Raw genomic sequence first — 17,788 nt, 5'->3', positions numbered from 1 at the left:
CAATTAATTTCAATGGCCTCAAAGCAATTTGTTAGGCACATAGGCAAGCAACGAGGTTTATAAATTTGAGTTTAGACAAAATTATTAAATATCTTTAAGGACAACTGGGAACTGCCACGACATGTGCACCACAGTTATCGCGACCGATTACAACTTATGGAGTGCTAGTCTGTTTGAAATGCTTTGGATAGAAAAGGCGATCAGGCAATCATCGGAAGGACGCAAATAATCGTGTGCTTCGGTATATGTATCTTCATATGTATCATCTGACACTAAAATCTGGCTCGACGTCGTTCTCTAAATTCGCGGGGATAAGAAATTTAGTCGTGGCGTCGTAGAGATAGCTTCTTTTCGTGCTATCAAAAAAGTTTGTTCATGAAGGCTTCGGTATTTTACGCATTACCGTCGATGGGAAAAAATTGCGCTTAAAAGCAGAGTCTGACGATTGGGCATTTGGCCATTTGGTTATTAAAATACGTTAAAAAGTATTCACTTTATATTTCTAGTAACCAGATTTCCATCATCGGCTCTGCGAAAGGTAGAACTGGCTTTGAAACCATTTGAATCCCGGTTTTTTTTCCTGATTTCTCGCTGCATTTCTGTTTGCCAGCATCCCAATGCCTTTCTGTCTCTTCCCTCCTTCTCTTAAAAATACGTCTCTCTTTCCTTCCCTTTTCCCGGTTTCGATCAATTGGCTGTTGTTTACCAATTAACTTGGCATGCGTATTTCTCTGCAGCAAAGGGGTGGGCACTTTTCGGAATACCAGCTGTTTCAGCGTGGGTGATGGTAGCCAATCACACCTCCCGGTACAAAGTGATTTGGAGATGTAGTCCCACTGCTAATCTAATTATGTCCAAGCGGTGATCAGTACGAAATTTCTCGCTTGTATATTTGGACTGCAGATTTTCGACGCTAAGCTTTCGTCGCCCTGCTTGAGGTACGTTATTTGTTGCTTAGAGGCGCATTTGGAGCTTAACTGCAACAAGGTGGCGATAAAAGTCAATTTTGACTATTGTAATTTGACATCCGTCCCAAAAACGCTCGAAGCCTGCCTTCTGTTATTTCGCTTTTTGGCGATTTGATCAGCGAACACCCATGTGGTTTAGGAAAGCCTCTCTCCATAAAGGCTGTATTCACCGATTGTTAGAATGAATACGCCCTCTTTGCTCATCCAGTCGTTAAAGGAGCCTACACTCAGAAAAAACACCATCTCTCAAACAAAGAAAAACTTTCCATATTTTTAGCTCTGTCAAAATCTCGAAAAATTCTCCCGAATGAGTAATTTTTCTTTGAAATGTGTAAAAGCGACACGAAAATATGCAACCGTGGTGTTCATTTTGATGTTAGCTATTTCCTTATTATTTTAGATTCGATGCCACTATTGCCACTCATTTGTGATTTCGATCAGATTGAAAATATCCAAACTACACAAAAATACATTCAGGAGCATTAACAAAGTATTATAACAGCCCTTATTTCACAGTCATACATTTAAAACTTTAAAACTGTCTTATGTTTGCAAGAATCCCTTTAAAAAAATTTATGACATTGGGAAGGTTCAGAAGGCGCAGCAGTTGAGCGCAACCGTTGCTAAAAAAAATCAGTGATCGTAATGCGTCTTCTGAACGGCTTGATATATTAGCTGTCAAATTCAAAACACACAACATGTTGTTTCAAATGATCAGAAAAATATTACGATCATCTAACACGCAACTGTTGAGTTGATCAGAAGTACGAAACAACGCGTTCAGAAGGTGCAATCGCAACAGATACTGAGCTGTTGCGCCTTCTGAACGTGCCCAATATAACTTGTTATGACATCCTGTGAATCACTGTAATATATGCATTTGTATGGAGTTCCCTGCTCCGAATCTCCCACTTTGTTTTCTAACGTGCTTCAATTAACGCAGCTGGTAACTCTTTATTTCATCGTTTACTCTTTTTCTCTTTCGCAAGAATAGTAGGCTTCGCTATTCTTCTTCTTGATAATATTGTTTGCTGTTTCGGTTCGCGTGTTAAGATAAAAAATAGAAGTAAAATGGATGAATTGGAAGAAATTTTAATAAAATTGAATGGCGAAATGTTCCTTAGCCTCTTTCGCGGTAAGTTAATAGTATATTTGCAGTTTATGTATCTGTTTTTGTGAATGTTTAATTGGTTTTAATTTAGAGGGCGGTTTTACTAGGGAATCAATGATGCTGCTCAAACCAAGTCATTTGGATACCCTCATCGATGCGGCGCAATTTGGACCAAGGATAATATTTGAGCATAATCTTCTTAATTGGCAAACCGAACAGGTAAGCTGTGGAATGTGCACATGTACATGCATACAAAAGCGCTAACCGCTTTCTTCTTTTTACAAGGGCGTTCATGTGCAAACAGCTCAAAGTGACGAGGGCGCATCATTCGCAAATGCAAGTATTGCAGAGGTAGAACTTATTTATAAACACAAACACGTATGTACGCTTTGGTGACTGAAACTAAATCTATTTTCGTTACATTTCATACATATAGAAAACACTCGAAGAAATTTTAAGGGGATCGGTTAGTGGAAGTCAAGTTTTGAAGTACTACAGTAAGACAAAAGTTCTTACGCCAAAATACAGAAAATTGCTTGCAGCAACAATCGCAAACTATTTGATTTCGTCCGGAGTAAACTCGAGCCCAAAAACATTTGAATCGTTCGCCAGCCAGATATCGAATTTCTTTTTAAGTGAGTCGAAGATACGTCGCCACATTTGCCATTGTTATTTCAGAAGCAATTCAAACTGCCACGCTTCTTTTAGGACATATATTACATACATAAAAAGGGGAAAAAACCAGGCGGATGTTTATACACTAAATACCACAGCACTTTATTCAAATGTAGACAGGACGGCATTATAAATAAAAAGCCCGCCGAAGAGAAGCCGCAAAAAGCAGCACATAGCAATTTATGTACGACAGGTAAAGATCTACTTTACAAACAGTGAGCGTCAAAAATAAGTAAAAATTTTCCTTATTTTTTTATAAAAGTATAGTTTATTCACAGCAAAAACCACATGAATAAATTTATTAATTTCATACAGAACTCGGGGAAAATTAAGGAAATTTTAATCAAAATTTTAAACTTTTCAATTCGATTCCTCAGAAAAATTGTTCTAAGAAATCAATTTGAAAAGTTGGTGCGTTTATAATTTTGAGATTGAGTTTAGATTCGAATTAAAAAAAAAAATTATTTTCATAGACTACACTCAAGAAAAATCGTGGCTTAAGTATAACGTCGAGCCTTTTGATGAAGTGCAAATCAAATGGGAATTGACTTTTGAAGTAAGGTGCCAAATGCTGCAAGATGATTCAAATCTAAATAAAATTTTAGAAGAATGGCCCCTATATAAGCAGAGTTTTGGACATTTATTGGTATAACTCGTAATATATTGCGTGCTTATTTTGAAATTAATTTATAATTGAGTAAGGCCAAGTTCAAGTTATCCTGTAAATGTCATTAACATAAAAAATATACGAATTTCTCCAAGTGAAATATTCCAGTATTACTTCTCTGGGCTTTACTCAACTAAATGAATATTTTAAATGATATAATGGGTAATTAACTAATGTTTGATTGATAGATTGAGACGGACTTTAACAAATTGTACCCAGAGAAGAAAAATTTATTATTCGAAAAGTGGGAAAATTTCAGCCAAGCAGTACGCCATATTTTTGAGATTTATATTAAAGATTCACACAGTTTGACAACCTGGAAGCAATTTAAGGAAGGAACGATTAAAGCTGGTATTTAAATTTTATAATAATCTAAATTATTTATTGATGAATTTTTGAATTTTAGAAGGTACGGATGCGGTCACATGCTATCTTCTACATTCTGTTTTAGTTCCAACCAGCCGAGAATACAAAACGTGCAAGCAAACAAAAAAGCAACATTTGGTCAAAGCCACTATTGAAGATTCCAGAAACAGTTTTTTAATATGGGCAACAACTAATTGTGAACTTCAATCAAAACTGAAATTAATGGTTGATGAGAATTATAAGGGCAAAAGCACCATTCAGCCCATCATATGTGCTATTGGAATGAGCTTGTTTGAGAGCAACGAATATTTCGTGTACTTCGCCAACATATTTTATAAGTTCGATAATGTTATCAAATGTATTGATGTGTGTTTTAAGATATTCCACGTACTTAATCTTAAATATCCTTCCGAATGCAAATCTATTTGGTTTTTTATCCAGCAATACTTTTATGACATTGCTTTGGAATCACACGAGAAAAGTACCTCATTGTGTGCAATATTAAGTGATTTAAAACAATTTAAATGTTTTAATAATAACTAAAAATGGAAGGACAAATTAAATGTTTTGTGTGCACACAATCTTTTGAACAATGCGATCGTTTATTTAAACATTTCAAAATTATTCATTGTTTATCACAATACGATATGTACAAATGTGGATTTACAGCTTGTAACCAATCATTTACGAATTTTAAATCACTTTGTAGACACATGCGAAACGAACGCAAAAGATATGAAATTACTTTATTAAGCAATCAAAATGTAAACGACGAATGTTTATCTAATACTACTTCAATGGCACCTAATACTATAATAACAGATACTGGTAATCAAAGTACAAATACTTTAAGTAACATAACAAGTTTAAATGTAAATGAAGAAACTTTAAAAGAAGGTTGCATTAAATTGTCTATGAAACAATATGCAAAAATAAATTGTCCTAGAAAAGAAACCGTTGAGTTGCAAAGAGATGTTACAAACATGATTTTGTGTCCATTAAAAAACCAATTAAAAAAAATATTGCAAAATTTCGATTCGCTAGGAAAAGACGATATTAAAGCTGATATTGAAAATTTAGTAAATATTTGTAGCGATCCATTTAAAGACTTTAACTCAGAGTATAAGTTTATTAAAACTCTTAAAGAACTAAATTTATACGAAAATCCACAAGTCATCACCATAAATAATTCAATAAGTAACTTGCAAACTAGACATGTAAACAAATTAAATGCAGCATTAGTAAGGGGTGTGTTATTTCCAATTAAATTTCAAATAAAAAAATTTTTTGAATTGCCAGGCATGTACGAAAATTTTTCTAAAAGTCTTGAATACTTAACCACCAATAACGAAGTTTTAAAAAATTTTGTAAATGGCGATATTTGGCAAAAAAAAATTCAAAATTATAAAAACAAGTTAGTTATTCCATATTTTCTATACTTCGATGACTTCGAAGTTAACAATCCCTTAGGTTCACATAGTTCATCAGTTTTAGCAGTATATTATTCCTTCCCCACCGCGCCAATTTCTGTTAAACATAAACTTCAAAGTATTTTGATAGCCGCTCTTTTTAAATCACAAGATGTTAAACAATTCGGTAATGATAAATCATTTTATAAGTTAGTAGAAATACTAAATGACTTAGAAAATAATGGTATTGAAATTAAAACACCAAACGGCAATAAAAGAATTTATTTATGTTTAGGTTTGATAATTGGAGATAATTTAGCGCTTAACAATATTCTTGGATTTTCTCGTTCATTTTCTTCTAACCATTATTGTCGATTTTGTAAAATAAATAAAACCGATGCCAAATTCGCTTTTATTGAAGATAATAGCCAATTAAGAGATCAACAAAACTACGCTTACGATATTTCTTTGAACGATTTCGAAAATACTGGCATAAGAGAGTTTTCCATTTTTAATAATGTCAATAATTTCCACGTAGTAGAAAATTTCTCTGTTGATTTACTTCATGACATCTTTGAAGGCGTTTTTAAATACGGTTTTTGTAATATAATCTTACATTATATTCATAAAAAGATATTTGATCTAGAATTTTTAAACACTCGTAAACAAACATTTGCGTATGGTGAGACTGAAATGGGAAATTTGTCACCACCATTGCAGATGCATCATTTAAAAACGTTCAAGCTAAAATTATCGGGAAGGGAAATGTTAACGTTCGCTCACTTTTTCCCTTTACTTATTGGAGACGCAGTAAATGAAGATGATAACTTGTGGAAATTCGTGTTAAACCTTATAGAGCTTTTAGATTTATTACTTTTGTCTGAATATACTAAATCAGATATAGAGAATTTAAGAGAACATATTCAATTCCACAACAAAGAATATACTAAAAATTTTAATGACACTCTAAAACCAAAGCACCACCTCCTTAACCACTATTGTAGAGTTCTTCAAATGTCAGGCCCCCTAAAATATTTGTGGACGCTACCTTTTGAATCCAAACATAGACAATTAAAGTCATATTCGAAAAATATTACTTCCCGAAGAAACTTAACATTAACTTTGGCTTTGAAATTTTGCATGACCTTTTCTGAAACAATTGTTAATTATAAGAACGTTACTTATACATTAGGCAGCGAAGAATATGAAGCGAAATTTTCAAAATATTTTAATAAAATCAGAGATGTACTTTCTGAAGACAATATTAACCATTGCATGTGCCACACAAGTTTTAAACTATATGGCACAATGTATAAAAAAGATTACTTTATATTTTTTTACAATCCAACTTTTGTATCATACCAAGTATTGGAAATTCTTGTTATAAATGACGAAGTATTTTTGTTTTGTGAATTAATAAATATTTTAATGTACAAACGCCACTATTTGTCTTATCAGATAGGTTCTAAAAGCACTATCTTTAAAATTATAAACGCTAATGAATTAAAATATCCGCCAATTCATATGTACATGGTAAAAAATCAAAAATTTTTGCGACCAAAAGTCTTCTTTTAATGATAAAAGCCTTAATAAAGATTTGTTTCATGAAAAACTAACATTTATGAGTGTTTTATTAAATTAGTTGAAAATAGAATATTATCCTTAATAAGAAGAAAAAATATACTTATTTTTTGGTAAAATATTCTTTATTTTAAATAAAAAATTTACTCCAATTGTATTATAGGTTCTATATTTTAAACATTTTTTTCTCTACAACAAAGAAATATTTTTTCCTCATTTTGAAGAAATGTTGGGCATGCGAATGAGGATAAGACTCCTTTAGTGCTGTTTCGTTCCCATTTTTCTTCATTTTGATTGCTGTTTTTCTTCAATTAAGAGAAGTTTTTTTTTGAGTGTAGCGTGATTTTAAAGTCACGGCGGGGGCAGCGTCCATATGATCCTTCCTCTTTATTCTCATCGCACACTTTCTTTGTCAAGCTATTTAATAAGTCAAAATATTTCACTCACATTTTACATTCTCACCGCGCAAGTGCATATTCTACTGTTGCCAGTGTTTTTCCCATTCCCCACTAATTGGATTCAGTTAACATATTTTGTAAAATTATACTTTATTTATTTTTAATTAACGTTGGCAGCAGCACTATAGGTCGCATCAGACTTTGTACATATATATGTATGCGCATTGGTTTATTTAAATTAACATTCGAGTTGTGTTGCTAAGCGATGCCATACTACAGGCTACATATTTATAAGAAAGTGCCTACGGATAGTCTCTGAATTAACTTTTGCCCGCCTCTTTGCTAAGGGGGGTTTCTTCATAACCACGCCGCCCTCTCATGCCTGCAAAGAAATTGTTAAGCTCATACTGCTGAGCTGAGTGAAATTAAATTAAAAATTGTATACTGTACGCAAAATTTAGCAACAAATTTGCACGCACTGTCACAAGTGCACTTGCGCTCACATACGCACATGTTGCGCTTAAGTGCACACATGAGATTGCATGCTATGAACGTATGTACATATACATATATGTATATGAATACAATAATGCGCTTTTATGCTGCAAAATGGCTTCTACAGGGTGATTCAATAAGACCACAGATTTTCTTTTATAAATAAAACATAATAAAATTTTGTCGAACTGTTTTTTTTTTTATTTCATAAATTTTTTTAGTATATGGCATTATTATGAAATCCAGCACCACGACGATGTGCTGAATTGTCGGTACCCAATACTCAAAAAATACTTCGTTTTCGGTACTCGATACCGATTCTTTTCTTAAAACCTTCCCCATTATATGCGTTTCAAGTTTAGAAAAAACTTTCATTACTAATTTATATGATATCGGCTAAAATACTTGGAACTTATCGCAACAGAGAAATATTTAGGGGATGCCCTTAAACTTGAAAATTCTTAAACTGTGTAAAACTCGTAAGTTTACGAGGCTTTTATGCGAACGCCCCTTTATGAAAAGGTGTAAATAGTTGCGTTAAGTGAGTGTTTGACAGATCAGCCAGGATTTTGTGAAGCAATTTTTGTTTCGTAGTATTTTCCATAACATCCCGCCATCTTGTCTCTATCACTCTTGGCTAAAATATAATTAAAAATGCCAAAAATTAGCAAAAAACCTAAGTCAATACGGTTAGGGGTTGAAATTCTTTGATTTTATTCGTTTATAATTTCTTAAATTTATTTTAATTATTTATCATCATTTTAGAATAGAAATTTCGGCCCCTAAGCAACACTGAAGTTGACGAGAAGTTTAGTTGCGCTCCATACAAATTTTGACAGTTCTTTTACGAGGCTCGTGAATTTGAGAGGTTTACGAGGCTTTTACGAGTTTAAGGGAAGACCCCTATTATTTTATCAGTTTTAACCTTAGTCGATCCAAGGTTCAAGAAAAATGCTTTGATGGATGAAGAGGCCCTTCAGGGGGATATTCTCTAACCAGTTAGCGAGAAAATTTCGCATCGATATCGCACGTAACGTAAAAATATTTCATATCATACGTCAACAACAGATACCGATTCGAAAATTGTCGCTAACTGGTTACAAAATCTGCCCCTAGGCCTACAAAAATGATATCGTCCGATTCAGCTGGAACAAAAATGTTTGAAACAAGTAAGAGTTTTTTTACATTATGGGCTCGAACCGACTTATATACATCATTCATTTGAATCAGTATTAAAAGCTTTATTGGCTCCTACATTCGGCTAGTCTTCCCTGAACCATTTTTTTCATATTTTTGGCCTATGTGCCATTTTATTCGAAACCTAAATGTTTTGGTAGCGAGTATCGAGAGTATTGGATACTTTTTAAATCAGTACCGAATATCGATCAATACTTAAAAGTATTGACTCAGCACATCACTAATTTCCATTACTTTTTGACATAGTTCAGGCCGTATATCATTTATAACGCGTATGATTTCAGTCTTCAGCTGTGAAATGGTCTCGGGCTTATTGGCATATATCATACTTATCACATAGCCCCAAAGAAAGAAGTCCAATGGTGTCAAATCGCAAGTTTTCGGCGGCCATTTGCCGGGTCATTTTCGAAAAAGTACGGTACCGTGATTCCGTTTAAAAACCACAATAAACAGTGACTCGTTGTGTGTGCATGGATTTTTCTTGAATTATATTTGAATTTTCTGTACCCCAAATATGGCGGTTAGGAGAAAATGTGCCTGATCGCTCATAATGATTTTTTTTTTAATGAGCGAAATGCACTTCCAACTGCAGAACGATAATTTTCATACAAATATTTGGATCACCTTTACGTGTTGTTCAACTGAGCATCGCTCCATGACTAAGTTTGCCAAAGCCTGTAGTACCAATTGTCTGGAAAAAAACATTACCATTTTCACAAATAATTGCTGTCAAAGATCTGCATTACCCTTGAATCACCCTATACTATGCAAGCTATGAGAGTGCATATGTATGTATGTAGTATGCATGCATTGCTGTGTGTGCGTTCCCTCCATTTGCAACCTCAAGTTTGCGTTTTGCTTGGCTTGCAAAATACGAGTAAATCGTAAGTGAAATATGATTAAGTAAAGTTATAAAGTTCAAGTTGACATTGTGCAGTGTTCCATGAAAGTGATGCAGTGTGAAGGGCGGTGTTAAGGCGATTGGTGGATGCTGCCATGCTTGCGGTTTACTTGTCGTTGCCACATCTGCTAGCTGTTCTTTTCTGAGCATAACTTTTTGTGATGAGGAGGGATTTTCTTTTAGTTGCCACTATTCAAGTGGGTTGAACAGTTAAGTGAATTGAATTTGTTGTGGGTTTTCGCTCTCTCCTTTTTACCAATTCAAACTTTCAAGATGCTTGTTTACCAATGTTTAACTTTCAACATTTTTGAATGTATTTTTTAATTGATTTTCGTATTTGTTTGGAGAATAAGTTTCTGTCCTTCGTTTGTCTTCTCAAATTAAGGGTTGTCTTATTCTTCTTATTTAATGTTTGGAAATTTTGCAAAAAGTTTGTTGAATGAAATATTATTTCCCCCTCTGCTTATCGTTTCTGCCAAATAACAAAAATATAAAAATATGTAATAGACTTAAGTGCTGACTTAACCGATTTCGATGTTGCGTCTTATTTGCTAGATTTTGTTAGGTTAAATTCGCTTAGGATAATCTTGGTAAAGTGAAGTTCGGTTAGATGAGGTTAATCACAGAGCTCCATTTGGATTATTTTCTACCCGAAGCATCTCTTCAAATAGTCTTTACTATAGTCATAAGCCAAGTCAGAAGCCTAAAAATATGTACACCATAACTATAAGGTCAATGTATATAAATTTATTTATTTTGCTTTTAGATAAGCGGTACATATTTTTAGGCTTCGTTGTCTGCATGAAAATCCGCAGTCTATTCATAAATAAGTATGTATTTCGGAAACGCAGAATCTTGTAATTTGTTTTTACTTTTATTCATTATTTGAATGAAACGAATATTAGGTACTGCAAGTTAAGATTTGGCTCTGCCAAAACTACTCCACGTCGCTACTGCAAAGTCGCTTACTCCCGTTCGTTTACAAATAATCGATAAAAAATCGAAAAATAATCGATAAAAAATCGAAAAATAACCGATAACAAAATCGATAATAAACCATCAATTATTATATCGATAAGTCTCGAGAATCTCTAGAACCCCAAACTAGCTCCCAAATTGAGTCTCGGTGTCATCTACATATATCCTTTTCTCTATAATTACCTTAACAAAGATAAATATAAAGAAAAATATGAGAATGAGGATACCGATAAAAGTAACGATGAAGATCGAGGAAGAAAGGTAATTATAGAAAAAAGGATATAGATAGGGACACCGACTCAATCTGGGAACTATTTCGGGATTTTAGAGATTTTCGAGATTCTGAGACCTTATCGATATTTTTATTGGTTTTGTCATCGATATTTTTATCGATTTTGTTATCGAACTTTTTATCGATTTAGTAATCGAAATTTTTATCGATTTTGTTATCGATATTGTAATAGATATTTTCGAAACTTGTCGATATAACAATCGATATTTGTACCGGTTTTGTTATCGATATTTTTATCGCTTTTGTTATCGATATTTTTTTTAGAAAAAAGACAAAAATATAACCTTAAGTAAACGCAGATGTACAAACATACATATGAGATAAACTAGATATGTAATGTAAGCTTCACTTCTCCAATGTAGTCCAGGCGCACTTACTTTTCTTTATGTAAAGGCTCCGTTATGCATACTTGGCATTGCTTGAGCGTTGTCACATAAGGAATCTGTTAAATGAGCTTCGCGTGTAAGCGGTTACCCAACGCACAGCATTACATACGTAAAAGTCTGTTGGTTTTTGATTTCTACGTAAAAATGGTATAGCAGTGCATGCAATGCCAAGTATGCATAACAGAGCCTTAAGCATTTCATCGCATACCATTTCAGTGCGAATATGTTGTCAGGTTTTTGTAAATGTTGCGAAAATTGTATTTTTTTGCTTCGTTGTGCCCGAACAGCGTTTCTCTGAGTTACACCACTTCTTTCTTACTCTGAATAAAAAAAAATAAAATATGAAAAACTAGTGGCTAAACCAAATGTTAGGTATAGGTACTATAAGAAGTATGCGATATCTGCTACTTTACCCTCTGCGGTGAACGGTCTGCACCGACATATAGCTCTTACGATGTTTCGTATGCGACCTCCACGACGAAACATCCCATAAAGAGCTGAAGCTGATCCAATTCGCATAAACGCCCAAAACATGACGCCTTCGGCACCAGTTGACAGTTTCAATTTTGAAAAGTAGAAGCCTAATGGCAGTATGGACAAGGGTGACCCTTGCAGCATTCGGGAGAACGATTTTGCGGGCGAATTACGAATATGCGACTTTGCGTGTTAACGAAGGCGAATACCGCAGACAATGGAACGAAGGGCGATATATAGCGCTGGCTTTTTAATTTATAACGAATGGATGTACATTTGTTTGTATGTACGAGTTACGCTCTAGGACTGAAGGTATTCATAGTACTAGCCCCTTAGTAATTCCTCTCTGAACAAACATAGATAATGCATATGGGTATATGCTTGTCATTACGGTGGCTGATTATGGTCTCATTACGTCGAATGGTGTGCAAAATACATACATACATACGTTTAGCATCAGAAGCGTCAACATCAGCAATACCAACAACAATGATGTGAAATGAAAAAACAATAGATAATAGGTTAGCACACTGATGGGTGGATTTACTGATTAAAAAATTTACATGCATGTATCTATGTGTTGAATTTATATGTATGTATGTATGTATTCATGTACATATGGAAGTGTGGAGCAGCCTGTTGCTGTGCTTATCAGCAGCTACAGTATTTTACTCAAATACTTGATTAAATATACATACATACATATGTACATTATACTTACATACATATGTATATGCATAATATAAACACGAGGTCATTAGGGTGGTCGAAAAATACACAGCATGTTCCGAGTTGAATACTTTCAGAGCTTTAAAGTTAAATATGCATCATAATTCTATAGTTCGAAGGATTCTGAAGGGAAGTACTTTTTATTACTGAATGTAAAAGGTGTTGGCTAACAACTTAAATGTTTTTTATGTGACTTTTATGGACATAAATCAAGAAAACTACGAAAAATTGGCGTATCTGTTTTTTTTAACGCATACAAACCTAGCCTCAAAAACGCCTTACAAATGCCTTAAAATGATCACCGCTGATAAAATCAAATTCTCAATTTTGTGCATATGTTTATAAAAATATTAGAAGGGAACATCCAAAATAATTGGCTTAATCAGTTTATTTTGACACACATCACCCCTTAAAACAAATATAATTCTTCCTAATATTGGCCCATTGTGCGACCGCGGCTCGGTTATATGTTAAACTATTAAAAAAAAAAAAAAAAAAAAAATCGGCTCTACTTACTTACGATGTTCTTCAGTTCTTGGGGATTGCTTGAAAAAAGAAGTCAGGACGACCCTAATGTACAGAAACATTATTATGATACTTTATTTCCATCACTCATTGGAGCTCTGAGCCCCTTTTTTGTTTTGCTGTGTACATATTTACATACATATATCGGTTCTATACTATATGTATATGAAATGTCATTGCATTTGCTATAATTTCAGCTTATCAGCTTGAGGCGTTAAATGCTAAGCATACACACAGAATCCCTTTCGTTGGCTTGATATTGCTCTTCATTGCTCTTCCAAAATGATAGATGCCATCGAAATGTGTTATTTTATTTTTTTCATTCACAATTTGTGCCACTGGTGCTAGTTACTGTTATCTTTGAACTTTACGATGACAACGTATAGCGAGATTTATGTATGGTTTTTACCTTAACAATTCTCTCTGCTTCCCCGTAAAAAAATATTTCATTCTTTCCACAGACATACATACATAGCTGGCATGTATGTAAGTATAAATTTTACTCACTTTCATACCCCTCTTTCCCTATATACTAGCTGGGAAAAAAATGTTATCACTGTAGCTAAACAGCACAGCACATCGCAGCTCAGCTCAGATGGCGGCAGCAACAGTTGCCATCGCAAGAGTTTAATCGTTTGTAGTGTCAGTTGACGCGTCTATTCGTAACGATAACAGTCGAAAATTTTTTAAACCCTTCCGGAGTTTAGTCGTTGGTTTTTTGTGGCGCGCTTAAACAAAAATCAAAAATAAAGACCATAGATGCGATCATAAATCTGAGTGTTTGTGTTTAGGTAAAATTTTCTGGTGCTTTGGTTTATTTTTTTATGCTATTGATGCATACGACAACACAGATAAAATTGTAAAAATTATATTTAGTGCTATTAGTTTGGATTGGTTTTAAGTAGTGTGGTACAAATATATATACATATATGCAAATGAAATAACTGCATGCTATATCTTCGGAAAGTAGATCTCATTGTGAAAAAGGTAAATAAAAAATTTAAAGACAACAATTAAAATAATAAATTTGTTTTGTAACTATGTGTTTTTGTTTAGTTTGCGCTTTGCAAAAATCTTAAAGAAGGCTGGATTTCCTGGCAACTTAAAAGCTCTACAGCAACACATAATCAATCTTTACTGGGCTCCGGGGCACAACGGCGTCCCAGGAAATGAGGAAGCGGACGAATGTGCTAGAAAGGGGTCTGAAATGGGGCTTGGGGAAGCGATCGAGATCGTCAAACCTCCCCTTCCCCCCCGATTCCTGTTTTCGGAAGTCGAGAGAGTGACCAAGGCAGTCACCAACAGCAGGTGGGAAAACCTGCACACCCCTGAATGATATCGCGCCCGCTCTGGCCACGGCTCGACGAACGACGAACAAGGAGTTTATTAAGGCTGTCAAAGCCAAACGTTAAGCTTCTCACATGAATACTAACGGGACACTGAACCATTGGCTATATGAGCGCCAGGTTCGAAGCACCGCATAACGATTTTTGTAGAAGCTGTAGAGATGAGGAGGAGGTAGAATCCGTCCAGCACTTCCTTTGTGCGTCTCCAGCACTCCGAAGAAATCGCCTCAAGTTTCTTGGGAACCATTTTTTCGAGAGCCTGGATAGCTCCACTGGAAAGACTGTTGGGATTCGCCAGAGGATCGAAATGGTTCCAAGACATGCCTCCAGAGGCATGGGGAAACCCCACTGGGTATCGCAATGGGCCTTTGTGGCCTCCGAGTGAACTCTATTTCTGTGGTCAGAGCCGCCTGCTTAATCTGACCTAACCAAGAGGCATTTTCGTGTACACCGAAAAATGTTGCCATCTCTTGGCCCTCTACGAACAACTACTAGGAAGAGCGCAATGAGAAGGCAACATTTTTTGTAGAAACGAAAACTCCATAAACACAATTTCGCATAGTCAAAATTGAATTCAATTTAATTCATATTACACCACAAACCTACAATATTTTATTTTATTAAATTGCTTAAATTCAAATATATTTTTTTTCATCATTTCAGCCCAACAATCATTGTGAAGCGCATTTGATTGCGGCCACCACCGAAATTGAGGCGCTAAAGCAGGCTTTACTTGAAAAACACAATCAAATAGTAGCCATGGAAACGGCATGTATACAGGATACGGAACGTCAACTTGAATTGGAGGATAGTGTAATTGCGTGGCAAGATAAATATGATCGTTTGTATGAGTCGCATAAGCGAGTGCAAAAGGTAAACCAAAGCTTGGAGGATAAGCTATTGAAATTGGTGGATCGAAATACTGGCGAGCGAGCGCAATTGACCAGCGATGTGGCAACGTTGAGTGTACGTTTGGCACAGGCGAATTTCAATATAGCCAAGTTGCAGCGAGAAATTGTAAGTTAAACCAAACATATTTCTATTTTAACTACATATTTGCATATTAGGAAGGTTTAGAAAAAACGCCTATGTTCAAACTTTTAATTAAAAAAAAAAGTTTTCGAAAGTAATTGAGCAACTTTCTTTTACGAAATAGTACGTGAGAGTGTGTACAAATCTAAATTATGCTGGCAGTGTAATTTCAGCTAAATCCGTTTAAAATATACATATGCAACACTCAATTTATGGACAGACAGTTAAAGTAGTCGATTTTCCAGTTAGAAAGTCAAAGGTTATTTTCTGTGGTCTTTTCCTCTGCTTGTCAGTAAATGTACACAAAAGATTGTTAAATTTATGCAACTATGTACATCCATATGCACATACGCAACTACAAATTGTATATACAAATACAAAGTTATAAACATACATATGTACATTAGGCTGGGATACGTTTAAGTTTTCCTTGCAGCAAAAGATTAATACAATACTCATTAAGGATAGGTTACAGACACCAAGACACTAGGCTATTTGACGGGTTTTGGAACTCGGAATAACGTTTCTAAAGATAAAGAAAACCTGGAATGCATTCGAAACTATGCAGCTTGACTCACCAAAGATAGCGTTGGTTTAAGTACATGTAGGAATATGTCTACTGAAAATTTCTTCTGGCCATCAAAATGGGCATCGGCCGTCTGTGGTCACCGAGTGGACTTATGAAATTAGTAGACCGTCTTACCTTACCTAAGCTATTATAATATAGCCTTAATCTAATTTTATACAGAGTCTGAGCGATAAGATTTATGTCACTGAAAAACTAGCGTCAGCTCAGGCAACTGTAAGTCCAAATGCCTAATTTCCATACTACTAAAAAAACTCATATTACATTCCGCATTTCATACGCGTATTTTTTTTAAATTTAGCTCGTTTTTTTTAATCCTAAATTTTTTTCCCTCAGTGTATTTTTTTTTTAATTTAGCACTTCATAAAAATTTGCGTCCAAATTCACTCGAATTATGCTATAAAAGCAGTGTGATAGCTATACACTTTTTTGGTGACCCAGCCTAATAGAGAAAATAAAACCCAATCAAGCATAACCACTTTATGCTTTTCCCTTGAGATAACTACATACATATTTTTTTAAAACTACACAGACAACAGCGCAGGTGTAAGCGCTTAAAATCGACTCTGTGAAGTTTTAAGGATCTTTTAAGCATCTGGCTAAAGAGCCGAAAGTTTACACCGAGCGTCACTAAGTTACTTGCGTTTTGTTTTTTTTTTGCACTTGCAACTCTTTCATTTCATTTATTTTTTATTTAATTTTATTGTAACAAAAATAGGAAAACGTACAGCAATTGCCGCAGTTTGTTGCCTCTTAATCCGGCTACTCAAAGTGTTATTCGTCTCTCCTACGACTGGCGACTGGCTTGCTTGCCCATTTCACAGCTTTGCTCGCGACGAAGCCCTCCAAAAGTATGGAAATTGTGTTGAAAAGGAAAACTTTCGTAGTGAGAGATTAAAAATTGCAGTAGGTATAAACAAATAAAAGCGAAATTAGTTTCACGCTTCACTTCAGCTGCAGAGTAGCCAGCGTGCTGCTAGGCAGCAAGTGCAAAGGCGAGCCAACAATTGTTTTAACGGCGGTGCTTGAAGAAACTGTTGGACAATTAGTTTTGCGCGTAAAATGCAAGCAAATAGCAATGTAATAAAATACTTTTTAGTAAAAAGAGTTAAAGAAGTATGTAGACTCTTTTAATATCCTTTGCCGGCAGCTTTGGGAGAAAAGAGTAAAAGAAATATGTATGTAGTTGGAAATCTTATTTGGTTACTTCTTGGGCAAAACTTCGTAGCGTGCTTATACATTTTACACATTTAGAATATATGTATGTATGTATGTATGTGTGTATGTTTGTGCGTTTGCTAGAAAACGCCATTGGGAAATTACGAAAATTGCACGCGCCGCGGGCAAGTACATAGACAGCAACATTGTAATTGTGCATCGAGTCGGCCGTTGCACTATAAATTTAATGGAATTTTGATTTGCATCTACATTTATTGCATATTTTAATTAAGCGGGCAGGATAAATTTACTTATATCTGGCGAAGTTTGAACATTTGTGTTAACTTGTATTTGTGTACATATGTAATTTTGCTCTCCGTTTTGTTAAGGTTCTATTGAGACTGAAAGAAAAAAGTGAAAAAAAGGTTCTAACAATTAAATTAAATGTAAAAAAAAAACATTTTAAAACAATAAAAAATTTATTAAAAGAAATAAGTTTCCAAAAATTTAATGA

At 34.6% G+C, this 17,788-nt stretch overlaps 2 protein-coding genes across 7 annotated transcripts; both read left to right on the top strand.

Annotated features, from left to right (window-relative positions):
- The first annotated feature begins 1,764 nt into the window (after nt 1-1,764).
- LOC118747737 lies at nt 1,765-6,812 on the top strand. 6 transcript variants are annotated; one of them, XM_036481855.1, is made up of 8 exons: nt 1,765-2,103; nt 2,171-2,298; nt 2,365-2,457; nt 2,516-2,725; nt 2,788-2,947; nt 3,228-3,400; nt 3,610-3,772; nt 3,831-6,812. In XM_036481855.1, exons 1-8 carry the CDS (start codon nt 2,040-2,042, stop codon nt 4,328-4,330), a joined length of 1,491 nt encoding a protein of 496 aa, XP_036337748.1. In that variant the 5' UTR covers nt 1,765-2,039; the 3' UTR covers nt 4,331-6,812. The 6 variants fall into 6 exon arrangements, with proteins under 6 accessions (XP_036337748.1, XP_036337747.1, XP_036337749.1 ...); XM_036481854.1 differs by having other exon boundaries at nt 3,828-6,812; XM_036481856.1 differs by having other exon boundaries at nt 1,767-2,103; nt 2,365-2,430; nt 3,828-6,812.
- Nucleotides 6,813-13,748: 6,936 nt separating this feature from the next.
- On the top strand, nt 13,749-15,524 carry LOC118747550. Its single transcript, XM_036481599.1, has 2 exons — nt 13,749-14,139; nt 15,162-15,524. Exons 1-2 carry the CDS (start codon nt 14,101-14,103, stop codon nt 15,522-15,524), a joined length of 402 nt encoding a protein of 133 aa, XP_036337492.1. The 5' UTR covers nt 13,749-14,100.
- Nucleotides 15,525-17,788: the final 2,264 nt, after the last annotated feature.

This window comes from Rhagoletis pomonella, unplaced genomic scaffold (assembly GCF_013731165.1).
Source record: "Rhagoletis pomonella isolate Grant_MI unplaced genomic scaffold, Rhpom_1.0 Rhpom_scaffold_00012, whole genome shotgun sequence".
In the NCBI taxonomy this organism is placed as follows: Eukaryota; Metazoa; Arthropoda; class Insecta; order Diptera; family Tephritidae; genus Rhagoletis; species Rhagoletis pomonella.
The sequence above is the reverse complement of the archived record's forward strand: the minus strand, read 5'-3'. Positions and strand labels throughout refer to the sequence as shown.